The sequence below is a fragment of the Panthera leo genome, chromosome E3 (assembly GCF_018350215.1).
Source record: "Panthera leo isolate Ple1 chromosome E3, P.leo_Ple1_pat1.1, whole genome shotgun sequence".
In the NCBI taxonomy this organism is placed as follows: Eukaryota; Metazoa; Chordata; class Mammalia; order Carnivora; family Felidae; genus Panthera; species Panthera leo.
Window position 1 is genome coordinate 16,063,738 of NC_056694.1, and position 25,418 is coordinate 16,089,155.

The following is a 25,418-nucleotide window of genomic DNA, read 5'->3' on the forward strand; positions in this document are numbered from 1 at the left end:
TTATTCCTGAATTAACACTATGGCCTAAAATAATCTATTAATAAGATTACAAAGTCACCATTTGGTAATATACTCACCAGTAATTGCCCCATTCAATCATAGTTCCTGGCTGAAAAGAGATTTGGATTTTGAGTTTGTTAGTTCTGTGAAGAAATACAAGAACAGCAGTATAAAAAAATATCAAATGACAAAACTAACTTAAAAATGAAGTGTAACAAAATAAAAAATGTAACAAAATATTATTCACTGCGCACATACCTATCCCATAGTGAGAGTCCTATTCTATTCTATTCTATTCTATTCTATTCTATTCTATTCTATTCTATTCTATTCTATTTCATACACGAAGACAATATTTATAGTAAGTCATCTAATTATGGTTATCAAAACCATAGTTGAGCCCATCCTCCAGATGTACTGAAATGATGATTAAGTTGTTGGTACCCATTCAGACTTTATGGTGAAATAAGAAAAAAAATTCAGTTTAAGTAAATTTAACAAGGACATCACTATTTTTTTTCCAGTATAATGGTGAGTTATTAGACTACTAAGATCTACTGATATGTACTCCTTTTAACAACATTGCTATGTTGCTATCTGGGTTTTCTTTTTTTTTTTTTTTCTTAAATATAATTTATTGTCAAATTGGCTTCCATGTGACACCCAGTGTTCGTCCCGACAAGTTGGGGCTTTCTTTCTAGTAGTCACTTAGTGGGGAAACATCAAGAAAGTTTTAAAATATTATTCCCTTTGACTCTTATGGTGCCGTCTAACTTATTCAGCAGTCTCATTTTTATTATATAGAGAAGTATTGCTCTAGTTCAATTACAGTAGATGCTCTGTATTATAGCTAGTCCTGCATTTTAGGTCTTTCCTCTTAAAAATAGCAATGCTATATAGAAAAAAGTCAAATGACAAACATTATGTGTAAGATTATAAAAAATAAAAGAGCTTAGCAAAAGAGAAGGAATGAGAGAAGAAGATAAAAAAAAGAAAGAAGAGAAGGACTGGACAGGGGAGAAAATAAGCCAATCAAAATATTAAGCCAAACACATCACAAAATGTAAAGTCCACTTGTGTGGTAGGCATTGGGCTGCCAGTGCTTCCTCACAGAAGAATGGGAGGACAGCTGGTGGGTATTTCTGTACTTACTCGGAGCTGGTAAGATCGGAGTTCATATATGTTCGGTCCTGACCGTGGGACAGGCTCATTCCAGAAACTGAACTCCAACAGCAGCTGATTCTTCCTAGAGAGAAGCATGTTGCTTCTTGCCTTGCGGAATTCCACAAATGCCTTTGAGGGAAAAAACATGCTCATTATATCTTCTAGTATTTACATATAAATCCACTTTAGTATCACTTATGTTCCTCTTAGAATACTATCAAAAACAGGGCCCCAGGTGGCCCAAGACAGCCCCAGTTTACATCCCGTTGAACCAGCATAATAACTAAAGCATTCATTTTCACTCTCAAAAGTGTCCAGATTTAGACACCAAACTACACGGCCATCTAATTACTTAAATAACAAAATTAACTACTGAAATAACAACTTAATCTCCTACCTTTTTAAGTCCTCCTAACAGTGTCTGACAACATATTAACAAAAGTGACATAGAGACTACAAAACACCAGATAGTCCAAAGCCACTTATATTTGGACAGGGAATCTACACCAAAGGTTTTCTTTCCTAATAATGGACGGCTGTTAAAATTCTCTTCATTGACCTGTACCTATTCCTGAAGGGAGTGGGGAGGACAGGGATGTCAGCCCAAAGGAAAGACTATGTGGTTGACAGTTCCTGAAGCAGGTATGTGTTAGGTAATCCAGGGCTGACTGTGTCTACTGCGCTGACTTACTGGCATCAAAGTACCAGTTTCTCAGTTTCAAAGTACAACTGATTTTATAGTAAGAACTGTTATGTTAACAGTATTACAATGGGTTAGTTATGTTTCAATACAACTTCAAGAATCCAAAGAGTAAAACTTTTATTAATGTTAAAGAATGGTGACAGAAAAGAGTCATTGAATTCTGCGCTATCATTTATTGTATCAGTCTGAATACATAAACCTTTTTCAAAATCATTACCTGATTTTCTCTGAGTTTATTCATGACCTCTGTGAGGGCTGGATAGCCTCCTTCGTACCTCCAGAGGTGGACTGAAATATATTTTGAAAGATAACATACATTTAGAGTTTTATGACACTCCTACCTTGAAAATATTCTATATACACACAACGTTAACACAGTACAAAACTGTGATATGCCATGTGGTAGCCTATGAGTACATCATAAAGTTTCAATATAGATTCAAGCGTTAAAACAATACAAAAGTAGTTTTTGTAATCAATTACTGGAGAAACTACTTTAGCCATAAAACCAGACTGACACTTGGAAAGCTTTGATTTTAAAAGCAAACATTAAATATTATGTATGTCGTTAACAGTAAAGGCTTAGGGAACAAGTGTTTATTCCAAAGACTTCTGCTTCCTACCAGCTTGATCTTGCTCGCCATACCACGTGTTCCAAGTCCCCACCAAAGTACAAGGGTAATGCTTATCTTCGTGTATCTTTGGCAACACCTCTTGACTTAAAGAGAAGAAATAGCAACACCAATTAAACAACTGACAAGATTATACCAGATGGACAACACATGATCAGCAATAGGAAAAAGGCCATCTACTCTGTTCCGACAACTGACCTCAGAATATTTATGATACTATAATGTGCAGAATTAACATTTTAGCTGAATTCTACTATGCTCTAATGTCCCACTTATCGGAGGGTTAGGTTTCTGTTACCCAGCTACCTACAATCGTTGTAAACAACTCAAGGAAAGTGATAAAAATGGATAAGGAAGAGCAAAAGGTCCCAGGGTTCCAGGAACTACATGGATCTACTATTTGCTATTTCAGGAAAAAAAAAAAAAAAGTACCTAGGGACGGTGAAGTTTCTAAAAGCTATGTTCTGCTGGTTCCCGAGATAGGAAGGAGAGAAACACGAACAGTAGAAAAAGAGCATGGAAGAAATAAGAGAAGAAAGTAATGTTTAAGACAGGGGAGACAACAGAAGCAGCATAAGCAGGCAGAAGTAGCAGGGGCAGAGAATAAGTTGGCCATAAGAAGGGAGGAAGAAGAAAGAGCTAGAACACAACACGGTCTGGAAGCAACCCAGCTCTAACAGTCTCAGAGGGCATGGACATGGCAAAACAATCCAAATTAAAGATACAACATGGAGCATAAATTAGGTTCTATTCAATTCAACCAGCTGAGGGGATTTAGGAAGTATCACATAATCCCACGTTGAACACACACCCCCAATTCATTACCAGTGATCGTACAGGAGTAGTAGCAAAGCCATGGCAGGTCATAGCAGTGTATTAATTTAACAGAGGTGTCAGTACTTGGATCCACTGAAACCTTCCTATGGTACAGATTCGAATGGACAGGGAACAGGCATTAACTGTGCCACACCAAAAGAAAAGCTAAAATCTGCACACTTTTTGATAGAAAAATTATGATGAAAAAGTACAACAGAAATTCAACAATAAATGCAAAAAGATATCAAGGGTCAGAAATGGAACCTGTTCAAACTATTTGCTAACACTGAGTGATATTAAGTTACTGATCACCACCAGATGCTAGGGCACCAGAACGGAGTATACATGCATAGTTAACAGAGAAAATCTCAGAATGTTCTTATATTTAACTAAATGAAAACCCATGTATTTTTATGACTCAGTACAATGACCACACCATGTGTAATTTTTGAAATGCCACCCTTCAAAAAATACACATGATGTGATCATTGTAGTGGGTCAAAAATACTTATGTTTAGGGGCACCTGAGTGGCTCCATTGGCTAAGCATCCAACTTAGGCTCAGGTCATGATCTTATGGGTCGTGAGTTCAAGCCCTGCATCAGGGTCTCTACTGTCAGCACAGCAGATCCTCTGTCCCCCTTTCTCTGCCTGTCCCCTGCTTGTGCTGTTTCTCTCAAAAATAAATAAATAAACATTAAAAAAAGACTTTTTATTAAAAAATTTTTTTTTAACATTTATTTATTTTTTGAGACAGAGAGAGACAGAGCATGAATGGGGGAGGGTCAGAGAGAGAGAGGGAGACACAGAATCTGAAACAGGCTCCAGGCTCTGAGCTGTCAGCACAGAGTCCGATGAGGGGCTCGAACTCAGAGACTGCGAGATCATGACCTGAGCCTAAGTCGGACACTCAACTGACTGAGCCACCCAGGTGCCCCAAAAAAAGACTTTTTAGAAATAACACAGGACTGATGGAAATCAGGGGTGGGGAAACATGGATTATGTAAAATTACTGGAAACGGGATTCCTTTTTGTCACATGACATGAGCAGGAAGTAAACAACCCCAATTTGGAGCCAGTGTAGAAGAAGAAAATCTAGACAGATGACCCAGGTGGGATCCAGAAAGGGGCTGGGGGCCTGATAATGGGACCTAGGTTTTTTACCAACACAAAGTCATATCCTCTTTGTTGGGAGCTCCAAAGCAGCCCTTGGAAGCCCTGGCCTTACATGAATGAAAGTTGTAAGGCAGGTAGTACTTTTACTCAGATGGGTCAGGCAGAACCTTAGCATTGGGGCCTCTAAAAACCAGGCAGGAGTTAAGTCTTTACGTACCAGAAACAGGGAGCTACTGTAAGTTTCAGAGAGAAGGAAAAAACATGATGAAGGAGAAAGCAGAACTCAGGTAGATCAATTTGACAAACTTCTGAGTAATGGATCGGGTGTGGGATAAGGTACAGGTATAACTTTGAGGCCGGGAAGGCAGTCAGCAAGGAGGCTACTTAGAAATAGGGCTCAACAAGAGAGAGGGAGATGGGAAAGGAAATGAAATAGAACCAAAATGCAGGTCAAATGAAGAACACACAGTTCTTAGCAACCAATAGCAAAGAACTAAGGAAAAGGTTAAATAAAACTATGGTGACTGACACATGTTGGAAGTGGGAAGGAAGAGCCAGGTAATTCTATATGTCGAGCATGAAGGAAGAGGAAGACACCCAGATAGAAATATGAATACACAGGAGATGAAAATCTGAGACAAGAGATGAAATGATACAAACAGGACAGGGAAGATAATCCAGGGAAACATTAGCAAAGATAAGAAATTCCATTTTATGAGAAAAGATTTAGAAATAAACATCTGCTTTATTTTAGGAACTTTTTTTTAATAAAGAGAACTATGCTGAGGTGATTAAGAAACTATGCTAATATTATATTTCATGAATCACCTCCCAAAATAAAGTAACAAAAGGTTTTTGTATCTGAAAATTATGCTGATTCTGGTGACAAAATCATTTTCTTTCTCATGAAAGTAGCAGATATAAAGGTAAAAATATGCTTTTTAATTATACTTGCTCACAATTGATCATTAAAATACAATTTGTTGGCTTAAGAACAAATGCACTTAATTCTCTCTTTAGTCTTAAAGTTTACAAATTCTGTAAGAGCATATGCATCTCATATCACGTGAGAATCTGCTGAAGGAACTTGAATCCTGGTGAGTGGAAGACTTGAGAAGAAATGGCAGATATATTCAAATACATCCAGGACTTTCATGTGGCAGTTTTACTTAGAAGAAAAACTGGAAACAATAGAGATCACAGGGACATGAGTTCTGATTCCTAACATTCAAAGCTTCCACAGATGGAATGCAATTAAACACAGGCAATCAGGAAGGTCTGCAGAAAGGACTCAAGCATGGACGAGTAGATGGACTAGATAGCCTTACAAGGTTCCTTCCAACCTTAAGAGTCTAGAACATTCTAACATCTGAGAGCTTATGTGATGAGTTAGTCATGGAGTCCTTAAAATCAAAATGCCCTTGGCAATCCCACGCAGAGCTCAACTTACGAGCCTCTGATCATTCAGCTTCAAGAAGAGGGATCAAAGATCTCACTCTGCTATCAAGTGTTAGCTGAACCAACAAATATTAAAATTGTTATTTTTCCCCAAGTAAAGGATAGTTTGGTATACACACCAAATTTTGTTGTATGCTTCTAGGCATTCCGGTTTAACATTGTGAACTGAAACAAAAGAAAATTCAACGATAAACTTATGAACGAAGGGAAAAAAGTCAACTATGAAGGTAGCAAACCCATCACTCACACTGTAATTTGTATAGACTGCTTGTTTCCTTTTTGGCTAGGAGATTAGAGTGAGCATCTTTTCTTGGATCAACTTTCCGGACAAATAAGGATTTTAACCAGCTGTCTTCTCGAGGCCTACTATTGGAGGACGTAAATCTCCTAGGGAATAACAAATATAAAAATTTTAGTCTCATCAGTGGTACAAAGATTTCAGTGTTTTCAGGTAATGTCACATACTACATTATTTTTATAAAATCAATCCATCCAGCAAACATGCCTTGAGTACCTATTCTAGGCACTGTTACAGAACCTGGAATACCACAAAATATTCACTCTCAATTATAATAGCATGCAATCTAAACAACAGGAGCAAAGTGTAAAAGATGTAACTTGTGGTACTCTTAAGAGAGCTCTTTTTTTTAAGTTGTAAGTATAGTTGACAAACAATGTTGCATTAGTTTCAGGTGTACAGCATAGTGATTTGACAATTCTATACATTACTCAGTGCTCACCATGTTAAGTATAGTCGCCATCTGTCCCCATACAATGTTATGACAATATTATTGACTATACTTCCTATGGTGTACTTTCCATCTCTGTGATTTATTTATTTTATAACTGGAAGTGTGTACCTCTTAATCCCCACCCCCACCTCCCTGCTGGCAACCACCAGTTTGTTCTCCGTATTTAGTAGGAGTCAGTTTGGGGTGACTGAGTGGCTCAGTCGGTTAAGTGTCTGACTTCGGCTCAGGTCATGATCTCATGGTTTGTGGGTTCAAGCCCCGTACTGGGCTTTGTGCTGACAGCTCAGAGCCTGGAGCCTGCTTTGTACTCTGTGCCTCCTTCTCTCTTCTGCCCCTCCCCTGCTCATGCTTTGTCTCTGCCTCTCAAAAATAAGTAAATGTTAAAAAAAAATTAAAAAAAACAACTGTTAGTTTGGGGAGCCTGGGAGCTTTGGTTGGAGGAGCGTGTGACTCTTGATCTCAGGGTTGTGGGCTCAAGCCCCACATTGGGTGTAGAGATTACTTAAATCAATGAAATTAAAAAAAAAAAAGTTTGTTTCTTCATTCATTTGTTTGTTTTTCAGATTCCACCTGTAAGTGAAATTTGTCTTTCTCTGACTTATTTCACTTAGCACAACTCTCCAGGTCCACCCACGTTGTCGCAAATGGTAAGACTGCATTCATTTTTTTAAATGTTTATTTATTTTTGAAAGAGAAAGAGAGCGAGCACGAGCAGGGGAGTGGCAGAGAGAGAGAGAGAGAGAGAGAGAGAGAGAGAGAGAATCCAAAGCAGGCTCCGAGCTGTCAGTGCAGAGCCTGATGTGGGGCTTGAACCCACAAACTGTGAGATCATGACCTGAGCCAAAGTCAGATGCTTAACCCACTGAGGCACCCAAGCACTCATGATCTCATTCGTTTTTATGGCTGAGTAATATTCCATTATATATGTGTATATATATATATATATATATATATATATATATATATATATATATACATACACACACACACACACACACACACACATACACACACATCTTCTTTCCATTCATCTGTTGATAAACATTTGGGTTGCTTCCGTATCTTGGTTATGGTAAATAATGCTGCAATTAACATATGGATGCATATATCTTTTAAGTTAGTATTTTATTTTCTTTGGGTAAATACCCAGTAGTGGAATTAATGGATCATATGGTATTTCTTTTCTTTTTCCCTATATTCTTTATGCTGTACCTTTCATCCTTGTGACTTGAATAAGTCCATAACTGGAAACCTTGTACCTCCTATTTCCCTTGGCATTTCTATTTTTAAATAGAATATTTATCACAGAACCAGAACAAATAATCCTAAAATATTCTATTTAATATTCCTAAAATATTTTTTAATTTTTTTGAGGAACTCCATTTAGGAACCAAAAGGACCCTAAATAGCCAAAGCAATCTTGAGAAAGAAGAACAAAGCTGTAGGTATCATGCTCCTGGTTTTCAAACTGTCCTACAAAGCTATAGTAAAAAAAGAGAGTCCACTACTGGCATAAAAGCACATAGGTCAATGGAATAGAATAGAGAGGCCAGAAATAAACCCATGCTTATATGATCAATGAATCTATGACAAAGGAGACAAGAATATACAACGGGGAAAGGATAGTGTCTTCAACAAATGGTCCTGAGGAAACTGGACCACTTTCTTACACTACATACAAGAATAAACTCAAAATGAGTTAAAGATCTAAATGTAAGATCTGAAACCATGAAACTCCTAAAAGAAAACATAGGCAGTAAACTCTTGGACATCAGTCTTACCAATTTTTTTGGATCTGTCTCTTTGGCAAGGGAAACAAAAGCAAAAATAAGAAAGTGGGACTACATAAACTAAAAAGCTTTTTCACAGGAGAGGAAACCATCAACAAAATGAAAAGGCAACCTACTGAATGGGAGAAGATATTCACAAATGATCTATATGATAAAGGGTTAATATCCAAACTACATAAAGAATTCCTAAAACATCAAAAAAAACCCCACAAAAACAAAACAAAACAAAACCCACAATCTGATTAAAAAATGGGCAGAGGACCTCAATAGACATTTTTCCAAAGAAGACATTCAGATGGCTAACAGACACATGAAAAGATGCTCAATATCACAAATTATCAGGGAAATGTATATCAAAACCACAATGAGATATCACCTCATACCAGTCAGAATGGCTAGTTTGGTGAGGATGTGGAGAACAGGGAATCCTTGTGCACTGTTGGTGGGAATGCAAATTAGTGCGGCCATGGAAAAGTGTAGAGGTTCCTCAAAAAATTAAAAGTATAAATACCATACAATTTAGCAATCCCACTTCATTTGTCCAAAGAAAATGAAAACATTAATGTGAAAAGATATATGAACCCCTATGTTCACTGCAGCATTATTTACAACGGCAAAGACATGGAAGCAACCTAAGTCCATTGGTAGATAAACAGATAAAGAAGATGTGGTGTACATATGCATATACAACATGTGTTGTATACATATATAACTATGTGTTATATTATACATATATGACACACTTGCACAGATGCTCCGGAATATTATTCAGCCATAAAAAAAGAATAAAATCTTACCACTTGTGACAACATTGATGGATCAGGAGGGTATTATGCTAAGTGAAATAAGTCAGAGAAAGACAAATAACATACAATTTCACTTATATGTGGAATCTAAAACACAAATTAAAAAAGAGCACAGAAAACATACTCATAAATACAGTACACAAACTGGTAGTTGCGGGAGTTGTGGGGAAACGGTGAAATAGGTGAAGGGGATTAAGAGGTACAAAGTTCCGTTAACAAAATAAACAAGAAGATATAAAATACAGCATAGGGAATGTAGTCATAATACTGTAATAACTTTGTATGGTGAGAGATGGGAACTAGACTTAGGGTGATTTCATAATGTATATAAATGTTGAATCACTAAGTTATATGTGAAACTCATATAATATTGTATGTCAACTACACTTCAATTAAAAAAAATTAGAACCTGGATGAGACTTATCCTCTTCCTAATCTCACAAAACCCAATCAATGACAAGCTGTGTGCTTTTATCTTCTTCATTTTGATTCAAATTTCCACACAGTGAAATTTACTTTTTTGGCATAGTTCTACAGGGGTTTGGCAAATGCATAAAGTCATGTAACTACCACCATATGGAACAGTTCCTTCACTCCCTTAAACTCCCTTTTTTTAAAAAATTGAAATATAGGTGATACACATTGTTACATTAGTTTCGGGTGTACAACATAGTGACTCAACAAGTCTATATGTCACTCTATGCTCCCAAGTGTAGCCACCACCAAGTACCATACAAGGCTATTATAATACCATTGACTATATTCCCTATGCAGTATCTTATATATTAGTGGCTTATTCATTCCATAACCGGAAGTCTGTTATCTCCCACTCCTTTTGTAATCAACCCTTCTCCCCAGTTCCAACTGCTAACAACCATTCCTCTGTTCTATATCCCTATAGTTTGGCCTTTTCCAAAATGTCTTATTTATGGAGTGATACAGAATATAGCCTTTTGAGTCCAGTCCCATTCTTCTTGCACACTCCCTTTTACAACTGATGACCATCATCTCTGGCCAGGGTTATTATGGCATACTCCTTATAATTCTGATCTTTAACTGATCTACACATAAATGCTCTTTTCTGCCCTTTGCTAGATCATGCTAGGAGCAATAATGTATTGGGATTCCAAATGGCTACTATAAATGCTTAGGATCTTATCTAATGCTTCAAAGCAAGGTCAAGATGTTGACAGGTTGGTGTGAGGCTTTTCTGGGAGATTTCTATGGAAACACTACATGATTTTCTACGGACTATTTTCAATTTGCTTATCAGGCCTGCTTAAGGACGCGGACACCACAAAGCAAGTGTAGGAAAAGAGAGCGACCTCAGGTGTTAAGGAAGAGGACTTGGAATTTAAACAAGAGGTAAGAAAAACTCTCAGAAGATGAAAATTCCCCCTTGCTTCATGAGATGAACTTGAATATTCTATATAACCATAATACAAATTCCTATTTTTTTTAAAGATTTTATTTTTAAGTAATCTCTAAACCTAATGCGGGGCTCGAACTCACAACCCTGAGATCAAGAGTCTTATGCTCTTTCTACTGAGCCAGCCACGTGCCCTTAAATTACTATTCTTATTCAACTATGGTGCTTTAGAAATAATACTACTCTAAGTCTCAAATGTTTATTAGCAACCTTTTTCTTTTTTTGCTTAAAAAGTCAACAACCAGGGCACCTAGGTGGCACAGTAGGTTGAGCGTCCGGCTTTGGCTCAGGTCATGATCTCACGGTTCGTGAGTTTGAGTCCCGCGTTGGGCTCTGGGCTGACAGCTCGGAGCCTAGAGCCTGCTTCCTATTCTATGTCTCCCTCGCTCTCTGCTCCTCCCCTGCTCACACGCTGTCTCTCTCTCAAAAATAAATAAAGATTAAAATAATAATAATAAAAGAATAAAAATAAAAGAATAATAAAAAGAATTAAAAAAAAATCAACAACCATTACACAGCAATTTTCTTTCCATAAAATGTTTTTAATTTAAAAACACTGTATATTAGCTAAAAACCAGGTAAAAACAAACAGCTAAAAACCAAATAAAAAGACTTCTGAATGATCTAAACTTACAAATATGCAAACAAATATTACACAAATATAATATTAACAATACATTTTCTATAATGATCAAGAAATATAAAAGTACTTTTTCAATTATTCAAAGATTAAAAAGCAGCAAACTCATATTTAACAGGTAAAATAACAAGTTTATACTAGTACTGTACATGTAATTTTTCTTGTAAGTGCATAGGACAAAAATATAGTTTAAATGGCATTAAATAGTTTAAATGGCATTTGTGAAAACAAGTTGGAATTTCTTCCACATTTCTTTTCCTGTATGTTAAAATGTCCTAGAATTAATAAGCATTAATGGTGGTATCTCTCAGGGAGGGAAGAGTTAAGGTAGAAGAGACACAGCTTTACTCATGTAATACCTGTATTGTGTTTTTCACATGTGTGTATTTTATAATTATTATTTAAGTACAGTTGACACACAATGTTACACTAGTTTCAGCTATACAACCTAGTGATTTGACAAATGTATACATTATGCTATTTTCACCAAGTGTAGCTACCATCTGTCCTGTTACAATGCAATTGCAGTATCACTAACTATATTCCTTATGCTGTGCTTTTACTTTTATGTGTGTGTGTATGTATATATATAAATGTTTATTTTGAGAGAGAGAGAGAGAGAGGGAGAGAGAGAGAGAACACGCATGCGAGAGACTGGGAGAGAGGCAGAGAGAGGGAGAGACAGAAATCCAAGCAGGGTCCGCACTGTCAGCACAGAGCCCTACACGGGGCTGGAACCCATGAACCATGAGATTACGACCTGAGCGGAAATCAAAGAGTTGGAGGCTTAACCTGACTGTGCCACCCAGGCATCCCTTACTTTTGTATATTTTTAAGTACATATCTAGCCCTATAGTAAAACTGTTTAAGGCACTTAGGATGGCACCTGATATATAGTGAAAGGTTAAAAAATTAAGTTTTTAAAACTACCTTTTCAATAAAAACAAACCTAAAGTTAAAAGCAATAAATTATACATAAAACTATTAGATTATATAAATAAATTCTGAAGAAGGCAATTCTCCAAACAGTCATGGTAAAACTTATGTCAATAAAAATGAAAACATTTGTTAATTTGTTTAAAGTGTTTCAAACATATCACATTTTGGGATATTTGCTAAATAGTATCATGAATACAATGGCTAGCATTAAAATTAGTGATACAAAAAGGAGAAAGTTTTAAGATTTGTTAATGAGACTATATAATTCCTGTTTTTTCTTTATTTTAGATTTTAAGTTCACTAGACAGAAACAGTGTTTACAAAGTTTTGGGGGTATTAAATAAATGTTAAGAGCTTAGGAAAAGCTATTATGAATAATTAAGAAAGGGGTACAATGAAAGTTTCTAAAAATATCAGCATTAGGGGATTTCATTTAAAATAACAAATATTCACCAAAGCAACCACTACTAACAGTTTTTAATGGGTCCTTCCAGAAATGCATAGACATGCATTATCATGTGTACATATAGATATTTAATTTCTATGGCATTTAATACTCTAAAAATAAGAAAGCATGATACAGAATTATTAGCAAATTAAATCTGGAAGGGGAAAATCCCAAAATAATTTTGTTCCTCTTCTTTAGAATGAAAGGGAATTACAAGTTAATAAATTCATACTTCCTGTTAGGCACTGAATTAGGCAGCTTGTCTATGTCATCTCATTCAATCTTCAGTACAGTCTAGCAAGGTAAGTATTAGCTCATTTTAAAGCTTGGCTCAGAGAGGTTAAATGACATGAGCTAAGAAGTAGCAAAATGAAAATATAAACCTATGAAAATATGATGTAAATATGAAAATGAAAATCTGATCTAACTATAAAGTTCAAAATATTCTCACTAATAAGGGATGTCTCCCAAACATAAATCTCCCCAGCTGAGCATTCTCCCAGGTTTTAATAACACCAAAGAGATTTACTTTAAGATGGGTAAAATGAGGTAAGGGACATGAAAACACTGTAATATAAAGATAAGCCTAAGAAATAGCATCATGGGACACACACAAGAACCTGAGGGTATCTGCTTGTCAGCTTGGGTAGCAACTGTCTTGACAAATGAAAAACAGTTCAGTCCAGTCCGCCATTACCCCCAGTTGATTGTCAAACTCGGGAATCTTTTCAGTGTCAGGTGACCAAAGTTGCCCAGTGTGCCCGGTCCATCTAGCTGTCCAAGCTGAATCACGGAAAGGAGTAGAAGGAGCTATGCCAACAGCTGTCAGGGTGATAGGATCCGGGCTAGGGTTCTTTACTGAGAATGACAAACTGCACGATCAGTAGTCTTTATAACATCATACATCTGTTGTGTGGCACTTAACAGAGGGTGGGGTAGGGGCAGCACGTTCTACAAAACATTAGACTTTATTTTTTCCCAAAGATTTTATTTTTAAGTAATCTCTACACCCAATATGGTACTGGAAATTACTCGAGATCAGGAGTTGCAAGCTCTACTGACTGAGCCAGCCAGGCACCCCCCAAAACATCAGACTTTAAAGAGAATTAGCGTTATTTGCCAGACTCTGTGGATGTAAAGATGAGCCAGATGCCTCACCTATTTAGTCTCATAGGAAAAACACAGTAAACACCCAGACTGGTCTCAGATACCGCAGACTTACACACACACATGCTGTGGGAATGAACCTCTGGCTTGGCCTGTGAGGAGTGGAGGAACTCCAATAGAGACATTCTGGCTCTGTCTTGGAGGACCACACAGACAGGTGGACGAGGCAGGCGAGAATTCCAGTCAAAAGGGACAGCATGTCCAGGGGCACGGAGTCATGAAACTGGATGACATATTTCCGGAACAGCAGAGCTTGGTAAGGCAGGAGAACAGGGTGTGGAGGACGGTGAGAGAAAGAGTGGGAAGGCAAGGGCGGGGCCGTGGGGTTAGGCCCTTGTACACCGTGCCCATTAGCTGGATTCTACCAGGTAGAATTCTACCTTATCTACCAGGTAAGATGCTAGCAAGTTTTCAAAAAAAGATCAAGGTGTGTAAAGCAGCCTGGCAGTGGTGTGGCAGGTGGACTGCAGCAATAAAGGCAGGGAGCGTGGCTCCTGGGCTTTCTGCTGGTTATCAAGGCCAGCAGTGCCAGGCACACAGGAGGCATTCAATACTCACCAGATAGCCTAAAAGATGGTTCTAGGTTATGATGTAGGCAGTGGGGATGAAGGGGAAGGAATATCTTCAAAAGATATTCCTGAGGTGAAAAGGAGAAGGCACAGGCCCTGACTAGGTATCTAGACAGTGTGGTGGTTTGGTTGGAGCAAACCATAGATGGGAAATGCATTTAGCGCTGAGACCACAGGATGAGGCAGCAGTGGTGAAATGCACTTCATTCATTTGAACACCAAATATCTATTGACTGTGTGCTGCATATGTCAAGCCAGGCTGAGGATATAAAGATGAATAAACCTGGCCCTGACTTCACAGAGCTACTTGTCAGTGGGAGCAGACAGGCAACCATGATCACAGCCCAACATGAGATAAGCTCCTTGATGGCCACATAAGGTGGTGGCTGTGACAAGGGTGGGGGCAGAGGTGGGGGAAGAGATGAACCAATTCTCTGAACGAGTACTTGTTGAACTGAAGCCCTGAAAGATGAGGAACACTTGTCAGGTAGACAGACGCCCATGAGAGGAAGCAGACCTATACCTGCCAAAGCCAGGAGTTTGTGAATATAGCCAGAGATGAAGAGGAGAGAGGAAGCTGAAGGGCCTGATTCAAAGAAGAGTCGAGCATTAAAGTAGTAACAATGTCACTCCTCTACTCACCACCAAGCCTCCTGCCACCCCAATAAACCTGTCTTCCACACTGCTGCTACAGAGAGCCATTCTCTTCATTTTTAAAAACTTCAAACAGAGATGAAGGGACAGTATAATGAAGGCCTCTATACCCTGCATTTAGATGAAAGAATGATGAACATTTTATCAATTTTAAGTGTTTCTCTCTATACATATTTGCTTTTTTATTTTTACCAAACCATCTGAAAGTAGAGTACAGACATTGTGACACTTTATTCCTAAAACTTCAGCATGCACCTCCTAAGAACAAAGACAAAACCATGATATGATTTTCACATCTGAGGAAAAGAATAATTCTAATATCCACTCCATATTAAACTGTCCCCAACTGTTCCCAAAATGTCTTTTACAGTTTTTCTTGGCAGGGGTGGGGTGGGGTGGTATGGGAAAAAGAGGCACTGGGATCCAGTCAAGGTTCAAGTCAGAACTTTTAACAGGAAAAAGTTCTGCTCGGAATTCTTCAGTTGTCCCTTTCACCAACAGGTTCAAGACCTTACTCTTCCTTCACAGGACTCCAGACAAGTGTTGCCACCAGTTAAGCGAGGGGAGTGGTGGGAGAGAAGGTTGAGTGAAGACACACTGCAGGGAGAACTGACAGATCTTGTAGCTGGCTAGATGGGAGAGAGCAGGAGGGGCTGGGCTTGGGGCCACTACAGGGAAGATGTGCCACTACTGGAGACAGAACCCAGAAGGAGCAAGCTCTACAGGAGGAAGAGGAGTTCAATTTTAGGTTCAAAAGCAACCCAAGCACCTGTAGGACACTCGTGCAATGTCCACTAAGCAAATGAGACCCCAGGCCTGGCACTGAGCAGAGAAGAGGTACTGGCAAGTTAGTCTCCTGGGAAGACTCCTCCTTTCCTTCTGAAACCCCTCTTGTAAGGTCACCCACAGACCCCCGTTGTCAAAGCCAGTTTTCTGTCATCTTAACTTTGTAGCAGCATCTGGCACAGTTGCCAGCTCCCTCCTTGAAATACCTCCCCCTGGGCACTGCCACAAAGTGCCCTCACCGGCTGCTCTTTCCCAGTCTCCCTTGCTGCCTCTTCCTACATCTAGCCTGTGAACACATCTCAGGCCTGCTTCTTAGCCCCTTCTCTATCCACACTCTCTCTGCAAGCAACCTCATCCATTCCTATGGGTTTAAAAAATGTTCTATATGAAAAATTTCAATTAAATGCAAAACAGTATAATGAAACCCATGGATCTATCTACTTTTAGTATTCCTATATACCAGCAGCTCCCAAATGTAACCTGTAGTCCAGACATCTCCTTTGAGGAGTCCTATAGATCAAACAGGCCAACTGCCTTTCCATTTGAATAGCTCACAGCCATCTCAAACTTTACCAGGTTCAAAAGTGCTCTGGATTCCCCCCTCCACACCCTACAACTGTTCTTCCTTCTCTGAATTAGGAGCAAGCTCCCAGATGGCAAGGACCTTATTCACTGATATTTCCCAACAGCGCCCAGCATACGGTGGGCACTCATATGCTTATGGAACAAATGACTTTCCATAAATGGCACCAGCATCTGATCAGTTAGCCATTACCTATGATTCTGTCTCCTTTCCAAAATCAGACTGATATTTTTTATTTATTTATTTAAAAAATTTTAATGTTTATTTTTGAGAGAGAGACAGAGCGCCAGTGGGGAAGGGGCAGAGAGGGAGACACAGAATCCGAAGCAGGCTCCAGGCTCTGAGCTGTCAGCAGAGAGTCCAATGCGGAGCTCGAACTCAAGAACCAGGAGACCAAGTCGGACACTTAACCAACTGAGTCACCCAGGCGCCCCCAGACTAATATTTTAAAAACACAGAGCAGATCATGTCACACTAGAATTTATATCTTTAAATGGTTTCCATGGTGCCCAGAAGAAAATCCAATTTCTCTAAAATGGCTTGTGAGACCTGGAATTATCCAGCTCCTGCTCCTTGCCACCTGTCCTCTAGTCACTCTTCCCTTCACTCCTGGGCTCTTCTCTTCCTCGACTTTTCTGGAGTTTCCCAGTATGCCTTCATCCTTCCCAGTCAGGGCTTTGCTGCACACTGACCCTTCAAATGTCAGCTTAACGTCACATTCTTGGGGAGGCCCTCCATGATCTCATGTAGTAGGTTCCCTGATCTTCTCTCATACCACCTACCTCAATCTGTAAGTCTATGAATTTTTACCTCTGCCATGGCCTCCTGCAGATAGTGACCATGGCTATTATGTTGAGTTTCACAAGACTTCAAAGACATCATTTACATTCAGTATTTGTACAATAAATGAACCAACTGGGTCTACATTGAGTCCTAAAGAACACCTACAGTTGAGGCAGATTAGCACCAAGGAAGGGGCAGTGGTCCAACGGTACAGGGGGCTTGAGAAAGTAATCCAAGAGCCAACAAGCTGGACAGAGATAAGGACTTTAGATTCAAAAGCATTCGGCCCCAGCAGGACGTGGGGGTACTGGACAGACCCAGGTCCAAATCTCCAGTTTACTAGCTTTGTGACCTTGGGCACTTTAGTGTCCAAGAGTAGTAGAGTAGTCTTTTGGGTGAATACGTTCAGCCTCAGAGGTCTTTTTTGGAAAGAAGAAAATATGAATTTCACAGGCTCATATCACCTGTGTGAAAAAAAAAAGACACACAGGAGATGCTCAGCAACAGAAAAAAGGAGGTTGATTTGTTAATCAAACTGGAAACATAAACATCAAATTTGGAAATACAAGTTGGGCATCAGTCCTAAGAAGGGTGCTGAGCCTGAAGCCTGACAAACTTGAGGTCAAATGCCTTTTCTAGCTAGGTGTCTCACCTGCTTTGAGGTTCCATCTCATCTGCAAAATGCAGATCCTGCTACTTCTTAAAATTGCTACTAGGATTAAATTAAATAAGCTCTCTGGCCCACAGTAAGAGTTTAACAAACATGCAGTTCCTTTACTGACAACTGAATTTTCTAGAGGCTCATTATTTAACCACAAACAGAAAACGTTTAAATTATCCAATGTAAAGAAAACAATAAAGCAAATCTACGTGTAAGTTAGTTATGAGCTTGGTTTCTGAACATGGAATATAGGACATGGATACATCAAAGGCATGAATTCAGAAAACCGAATCCTTAATCCAATGAGGTTAGGAAAAAAACGTGTAAACTTGAACCCAACGCCTACTTAGCGCTGGTAACTGTTCATACTTTTCGATCCGTTACCTACTTTTCAACGCAAGTCAAAGGCTGTTCGTAGCACTGAGACCTCCCCACCACTCCCCCTGTGCTTCACTGAAGGTTCAGACGGGACAACGCGTTATTTTAGTTCTTCACAACCTAAGAAAGAGGTGAGTAGTATCTCTACTGCCATTTGCAGATGCGGACATCAAGGCTTTGCGCGGGCACGTAGCGTTCTCTGGGCGCCCACGAGAAGCCGGAGGCCGAGTCCAGGGCCTGGAGCCTCAGCCGCGCGCCAGCCCTCCGCCACCGCGCGGGTCGCGCAGGGTCAAGGTCCCGAAGGCCGAGCCCGCACGGCAGGCGGACGTGGCCTTGGCGCCGAGCGCCGTCCCCGCCGTGACCTTGAGCCCGGCCCGCCGGGAAGGCGCTCCGACTCCGCCAAGGCTCCCCCGCCCGGCCCGGCCCGGCCGACAGCGGCCTCGGCCCCTGCCGCCCCGCAACCCCTGCGGCTCTGCCCCGAGGGAGCGCTGCCGGGCCGGGGCGGAGACCCGTGCCGGGGACCCCGCGCCCTCTGCCCCGCGGCGGCCCCTCCCCGGCCGCTCCCGGAAAGGGCGGCGCTGCTCACCGGAGCACTGGCAGGAGGCTGCAGGGGGGGGCCCGCCGCAGGAGACCGCCGACCCAAGCCGCTCCGCGGGCGTGCAGTACTCGCGCCGCCATCTTGCTCTGGCGCCTGGGCTCCCACCGCCCGGGCCGCCGCTGACGCCGCCGCCGCCGCCGCCGCCGCCGCGACCCCTCCCCCGGCCAGGCCCGCCGAGGCTGGGGCGGGGCGGGGCGCGCAGCCGCTGCAGCGCCAGGCGCCGCCGCCAGGGGAAGTAGGGCCCACGGTCCCGGCGCGAGGAGGTCCTGCAGCTGCGAGAAAGGAGCGCGAAGGCGAAAAGGACTGCTTTACGAGACAATCACCAGCGAAAGGAGCTGAATGTCCAGCGCTAGAGGACCATGGGCAAGGCTTTAATGTACATGGAAAGATCCACAAGAAAAGAGTAACACTGAGTTCAGGCTTCTCCCCAAAACCTTTTGAACTTTGTACCATGTAAATACATTGCCTTTCAAACCGAAAACAAACCCAAAGCAACGCTTTAATAAAAACACTCTAGATGAAAACATAACTCAAGTTATCTGGTGGTCTCGGGACTACATTGTTCCTGTTCCCTGTTCATATCAACACTGATGGGCGCTCGTCGCGTCTCAGTCGTCAAGCCGACTCAGTCTAGTGGGGCAGGATGTGAAATAATTGGCTCCAGTGTGTCAAGTGTTGAAATGAAGAGGTTCACCAGACGGGAAGGGGACACGGACAGGCGAGACTGTAACCGGCGGTGGCTGTGAAGCGGAGGACAGAGCCGAGTTCCTGGCACGATAGCGCGGTCCCAAAGGAAGAGTTGACCCGTGGAAGGGAGGATATCTCCGGTCAAGAAAACAACTTAAACAAAGGCGTGGGTCGGGTGGCACTGTTTAGGGAAAGTGTATCCTGAGTAAAAGAGCCGCAAATGTAACCTTGAAAACTGCAACCGAGACAAGGTAGGCAGAAAGGGAGCTAGACAGTGAGAGAAGGGGGAGAAACAGGGAGGAGAGACCCCAGCCACCAAGGGGAGCACTGTGCAAGAATCTGCAGAGGCCAAGAGGGAAATGTCCTCAGGACTGGGTGGGTACCTGGGAGGTCTGTTACCCTGGCAGGAGGGGAGAGGGCAGCAACTGGGCTTTTGGTCTGAGGGGTTCTCTGAAGCTAGTAATCTTGGAGGCAAAGGAAGCATTGGAGCTTAAGGGGTGCAGTTTTCTGACTGGGGGAATATTTGAACATGTTAATATGGCAAGGAACCACCAGGAAGGATTAAAAAGGGGTCCTGTGGATGGAGGAGAGACAACAAGGATTTGCTCCAGATCAGGGAGATACGGGTCTCTTGGAGGCCAGTGGAAAGGAGGCCAAGGGACAGGGGACAGGAGTCCAGAGGCTATGTGGCTGAGCAACAGGCTTATGATTAGTGAGCCTGTAGACACTTCGACCCAAAAGGGAGCTCTCCCCAGGGCAGAAAGGACATGTCCCAATCCTCCACAGTAGGAGGGAAGCCTCTTTAAGCCTGTGGTGTCATTGTGCCCTTGTGACTTTCTCACACATTCTCCCAACTTCTCAGCTTTTTTTTTTTTTTTTTGAAGAGATGAATGCTTTTAAATGTATTTTCCTGAAATGTAAACTTGGTAAATATTTCTTGGTAGACCTTGCTTTTGTGCTATTTAGTATTAGGCCACTTATTCTGCATTTTTCTTCTCCACTGTTATCTTCCAATATTTTTTACTGGGGACATGTACTTGTATCTCACAGGTGTATATGTCATAGAAGAAATATTGGGCATCTTCCTGGAGCATAAGTTTTACACCAAGATTATTAGGAAAAATATCTTAAGAGGGATGCCTGGGTGGCTTAGTCAGTTGATTTCGGCTAAGGTCATGATCTCAGGGTCATGGGATTGATCCCTACGTCAGGCTCCATGCTGAGCATGGAGCCTGCTTAAAATTCTCTCTCAAAAAAAGTAGAGTATATGTAAGCATTTTAAATATTTGAGGTTTTTGCGATGGCTTGTACAGGTGCAAGGTGGAACCCACATTAACTCCACCTGTCAGAGACCTAGACACTCTTAGATGATTCCCTTTTGCTCACTCTCCTGGTATCAAGCTCTGAGAGTTCTACTTTGGAACATCATTTATCCAACCTCTTTTCCTCACCCTACTCAGTTTGTCTTAGGACCAGTCTTTGAACAGGTCTCTTTCCCTCTAATCTTTCCCCTTACAGTTCATTATGTAAATATATCATACTCTTTTAAAAATGTAACCTGCCACCACTTACAGTATAATTTCCACCTGTTTCTTTACCTGAGCCCCACTCATGTTCAAAGTGTCCCAGCAGTCCTCATCGGCTTGCAGAACCCCTTGGTTATGCTTCTTCTTCTCATAGTTTTGGGATTTTACATTCTTCCCTCTACCTGGAATGCCCTTTCCACAACCCTTATCTACTAGCCCGGAAACTGTTCCTTTAAGATTCAGTTCTAGCACTATCTAGTCTCTTCTGGGAAGTTGTCGTCATTTCTCCCCACCCATGTGCTTCTCTGCTATGAAGGCAGCTGTACATAACCTCCCCTACTAGATTATGAGCATTGAGAGGATAGGCAGTGCTTGTGGTTACTGCTGAAACTCTGTACTTGTATAATACACGTATTAGTTGAAACTGAAATATGCTCCAAATCTCTTCCTAGGAGCCAGGAAACTGGAATATGTAACTCAATGTTTCTTCAGGTCAAAATCTAGGTTCATAGTTTATTAATAAACAGCAACAGAACTCAAACTCTCCAACTCAAATGCACAGTATGAGGAACTCTACAATTTCATCAATGTATCAGATTTTATGAATCCACTCCTATTTATATTTAATACACTCTAGAATACAGGATGAAAGAAAAGTGACACAGAATTTTCAAGTTTTATTTTCTATGTGTCGACATTCTTATTATAAGGTCTGACCCCAACCAGACTGCTGATTATTTCCATTTGTAATTGGTTAAATCAAAGAAATAATTTCAGGGGCACTGGGATGGCTCAGTCGGTTAAGCAGCCAACTTCAGCTCAGGTCATGATCTCACCATTCATGAGTTCAAGCCCCAGGTCAGGCTCTGTGCTGGCAGCTCACAGCATGGAGCCTGCTTTGGATTCTGTGTCTCCCTCTCTCTCTGCCCCTCTCCTGCTTGCTCTCTGTCTTTCTCTCTCAAAAGTAATAAACATTAAAAAACAAAAACAAAAACAAAAAAAAAAAAGAAAAATTTCAAATTAGTTTCAAATATATACCACCAAAAATAAATATTCAATTAATGCAGTCTTCTGTTTTAAGATATCAAAAGGTATTTTCCTCCCCAAATAAGGGTTCTAAGATAAATTCAAGATTCCTTTGAATGGAAAAAAAAAAAAAAAAAAGATACACCTAAAAAAGTGAGCTTACAAAACAATGCAGGGGATTACTAGGTACACTTCCTGTAAGAGGAAAGTATGTCCAATGAAAAGGAAATTTCAAACATGACCTTACACTCATGAAAAATTTTAACAAGGCCTTTACTTCATTTACTTTTAGCTATTCCATAAATACCAGAAGAGAAATTGGACAGTTTGTAATGAAATTTAGAAAAATTTCTTTTTCTGTAAAGCAAACTTATAAATCTTTCCCTTTGTCTCCTTCCAATCGTCCTTCACTGTGCTAAAGAGCTATTCAGTTCTTCCAGATTTTTGGTTAAGCGGGTAGTTTCCAAGCTGACTGGGCTTTCCAGGTAGGTAGTTCCTGCACAGGGTTTTCCGGTCACTGGATCTATGACTTGTCCAACTTTGAAAACGATCTCGGCCAGTTCATGTTTCACATGCTTTGTTCGTGGGACAGGTAGAGCTTTGAGAAGCACGATATCCCCAACTGTGCACTGCTGAAGAGCATCATGAGCAAAGTAGGTTTTTCGTTTATTAAAATACTGTTGAGAGAAGTAGGAACAAATCAGTAGTTCCCATCTGTGATCTGACAACGCAGCATAGAATATAAAAAGTAATGCACAGAAAACAAGCTGGGACTTGGGGAAAAAAAGATAATACACTCAGGAGGCTTCCAATACAAAAATTAACTGCTTAACTTCTAGAAAACAGCAATGACTTTCCCAGAGTGGATCATGTGCCTGAGCTCTCCAGCCTATTACCTTCAGTATCTTTGTCTATTAATCATCATCCTTCTCTATACTATTTAAACTCTTCCTTCCTAGTGGAGCCTTCTCTCCAGCCTTATGAACATGCTACTCTCACTACTAGCTGTGTGATTTGGCACAAGTCACTGAATCACTCCAGGCTTAGTTTTTTTCACAACCTAAAATGAGGCTCCACTATCTGCATCTCTAAAGTTATCCAGATAATTAAATGTTCTAAATATACACACCACACTTAGCTCCATGCCTGGCTCGAAGTACTGCAAACAAGCCACAGATGCTCATAACAACCTTGCTGCAGAAGGTGCTCTCATTTTACAAATGAGAAAACAGGCTCTGGAGTTAGGTAATGTGCACAGCTAGTAAACAACAGTCAATATTCACGCTAAGGTCTTCTGACTCAGGCCAATGATCAGGCTGTCGTCACTCTTCAGCTTGTTCCTGTGTTGTTGTTAATAAAAGACAACTTTATTCTTCTCAACTCATCTGGCCTCCCCTTCCCTTAACCTTGTTACCTCTGCTCCTGTGTTTTTGATCCTAGATAACAAAGAACATTTCTACCTACCTGTGTGCCCAGTCTTGAATGCAGAACTGTCCTTGGCACTTTCCTCTCCCTCCCTTGCACATCTGACAAATCAAGGACTCTGTCCCTTCTTTCCGAAATCTACTTTTCCCACTGCATTGCAATTGCTTCAAGGACTGTTCAGGTTCTTATCATTTCCATTCTAGACTTTTGCAATAGCCTTCTTACCTATTTCCTTACCTCCTGTCCTCATCTCTATCTTTATGTTTCCAAGTGTGTCTTTCCTTTGCTTATAGGATGAAATCCAAAAATACTACATAAAAGGCCTTTCTCAGCCCAGCTCCTACTGTTCTTGTATTCACTCAACAACAGTCAATGCCTACTTAGGATCAAGCTCTGGGCTCAAACATGCCAAACTACTTGTTGTTCCTGTACAATGTCATGCCCTTTAATGGCTAAAAGAACTTCCATATACCACTCACCATGGCCAAAATGACTCCCCCAAATGTGGTCCTTTGGATAAAAGCCTTTCTGAGATTCAGCTCAAATGTCTTTGAGGATGCTCTCTTTCAGCAATGTGGAAAGAAAGAATCAGCTGTCCTGCTTTCTGCTCCCAGTACTTTGCACACAGAAGTACTGTATCAGTTATCAGACTGAGTTGAAATTAACTGTATGTGTCCTCAGAATTTGAGAATGAACCACGATTAATTCACTTTGTTATCCACACAGATCAGCAGACGCTCAGTGCATCTGTACTGACAGGGAATGGTTTCTCTGTTCAGAACCTGTAACATGTTGGTGATTTATCAATGCCTTCTGAAAACTGGGATATTCCTCACCTTTAATAAGTAGGGATCCAAAACAAGCCTGGTCACCCTCACTTTAGCTGTTTTTTGCATTGCTGTCCCAATCACCTTCCCCACGATCCATTTGGCATGGACGGATGAACGAACTACTGACATTATGTGGCTTTGATCACCTAAAAAACAAATTTCAAAATTTAACATTCTGGTTGTTATGACTCACCAAAGGAATTTTGTTACTAGAACTGCTGAAGGTCAGAAACGGTTTTTGTTGACCTTCTGGAATCACCACTTTAGAGATACTTACACGTTTCACTATTTCCTTAACCCAACCTCCCATCTTTATACTATTTACAAAGCTGTCATTTTAACCTAAGTCGCCGTGTCCCCCTGTGCAAAACGGGAATAACAACAGGGTCTGCTCACAGGAGTGCTTTGAAAGTTTAACCTGTAAGGAGCTAAATGGCGCGAATAAACGTGGGCTCTTACTGGCGTCCCTTTCTTTCCTTCCGCTGGCTTGCGTCTCCCCAGAGGCTCACAGTCTGGCCACACGAGCGCACAAGGCCTTGGCGGAGCGGCCGGGGTGTCCTCCCCACTTAAGGAGACCTTGCCTTGGGGCTGCCTTCTTGATCAGTTAATGCCGAGTCCAACCCGCCTGGGGTAGGCTGGGGGTGATTGATCCTCCCTCCCCGCACAACCCCGGGGTCAGGCAACTTCCCTTGCTTCCAGGCTCTAACCCGACGACACCTTGCGTCCCGGGATTCACCCTCCGCAACAGCGGCTCCCATACCTCGACCTCCTCCTGGCTTTACTTTCACAGCGCGCGTCCTACTGAGGGCCGGTCGGAACGTGATGACGTCAGTCCCTTGCAAGTAGCTCCGCCTCGGACCGCTCCTCTCATTGGCCGCGTGTTCCCTTAGCCATAGGTGGGCGTAAGGGCAGGGCTCCGCCCACTCCCCCTTAAAGAGAACCGTAGACCCGGGTCGTCCGGGGAGACGTACATCTTCTTTCTCCATGCTGTGGACTGCTGGAACGTGGAGCATTCCGGTCTTTCATTTAACTATTCTGTTCGGTTTCCTCTTT

At 41.2% G+C, this 25,418-nt stretch overlaps 2 protein-coding genes across 4 annotated transcripts in view; both read right to left on the reverse strand.

Moving 5' to 3' along the window:
- The window catches only part of NIPSNAP2 (nipsnap homolog 2), a 35,645-nt gene extending 16,653 nt beyond the window's left edge, over positions 1–18,992 (reverse strand). The window contains exons 1-7 of the mRNA XM_042922066.1: positions 18,860–18,992; positions 6,136–6,275; positions 6,008–6,053; positions 2,491–2,585; positions 2,085–2,155; positions 1,153–1,293; positions 78–109 (exon numbers count right to left, since the gene is read on the reverse strand). Coding sequence (XP_042778000.1) covers positions 78–109; positions 1,153–1,293; positions 2,085–2,155; positions 2,491–2,585; positions 6,008–6,053; positions 6,136–6,275; positions 18,860–18,951 — 617 coding nt within the window. The 5' untranslated portion in view covers positions 18,952–18,992. The remainder of the gene's footprint in view (positions 1–77; positions 110–1,152; positions 1,294–2,084; positions 2,156–2,490; positions 2,586–6,007; positions 6,054–6,135; positions 6,276–18,859) is intronic.
- A 3,082-nt stretch (positions 18,993–22,074) lies between these two features.
- On the reverse strand, positions 22,075–25,187 carry MRPS17 (mitochondrial ribosomal protein S17). Of its 3 annotated transcripts, none has more exons than XM_042921628.1 (3): positions 25,126–25,187; positions 24,372–24,511; positions 22,075–22,787 (listed from the first exon to the last, which is right to left on the reverse strand). In XM_042921628.1, exons 2-3 carry the CDS (start codon positions 24,492–24,494, stop codon positions 22,518–22,520), a joined length of 393 nt encoding a protein of 130 aa, XP_042777562.1. In that variant the 5' UTR covers positions 24,495–24,511; positions 25,126–25,187; the 3' UTR covers positions 22,075–22,517. The 3 variants fall into 3 exon arrangements, with proteins under 3 accessions (XP_042777562.1, XP_042777561.1, XP_042777563.1); XM_042921627.1 differs by having other exon boundaries at positions 25,054–25,171; XM_042921629.1 differs by lacking the exon at positions 25,126–25,187 and adding an exon at positions 24,825–25,047.
- Between the last annotated feature and the right edge of the window lie 231 nt (positions 25,188–25,418).

Excerpts from the sequence above, each read along its gene's own strand:
- MRPS17 (XM_042921627.1), bottom strand. The coding sequence starts at position 25,123 with ATGGGAGCCGCTGTTGCGGAGGGTGAATCCCGGGACGCAAGGTGTCGT. Across the intron at positions 24,512-25,053 it reads GGTTAGAGCCTGGAAGCAAG|GTGATCAAAGCCACATAATG; the intron begins GGAAGTTGCCTG and ends TTTGTTTTTTAG. Across the intron at positions 22,788-24,371 it reads TGGATCCCTACTTATTAAAG|TATTTTAATAAACGAAAAAC; the intron begins GTGAGGAATATC and ends TTCTCTCAACAG.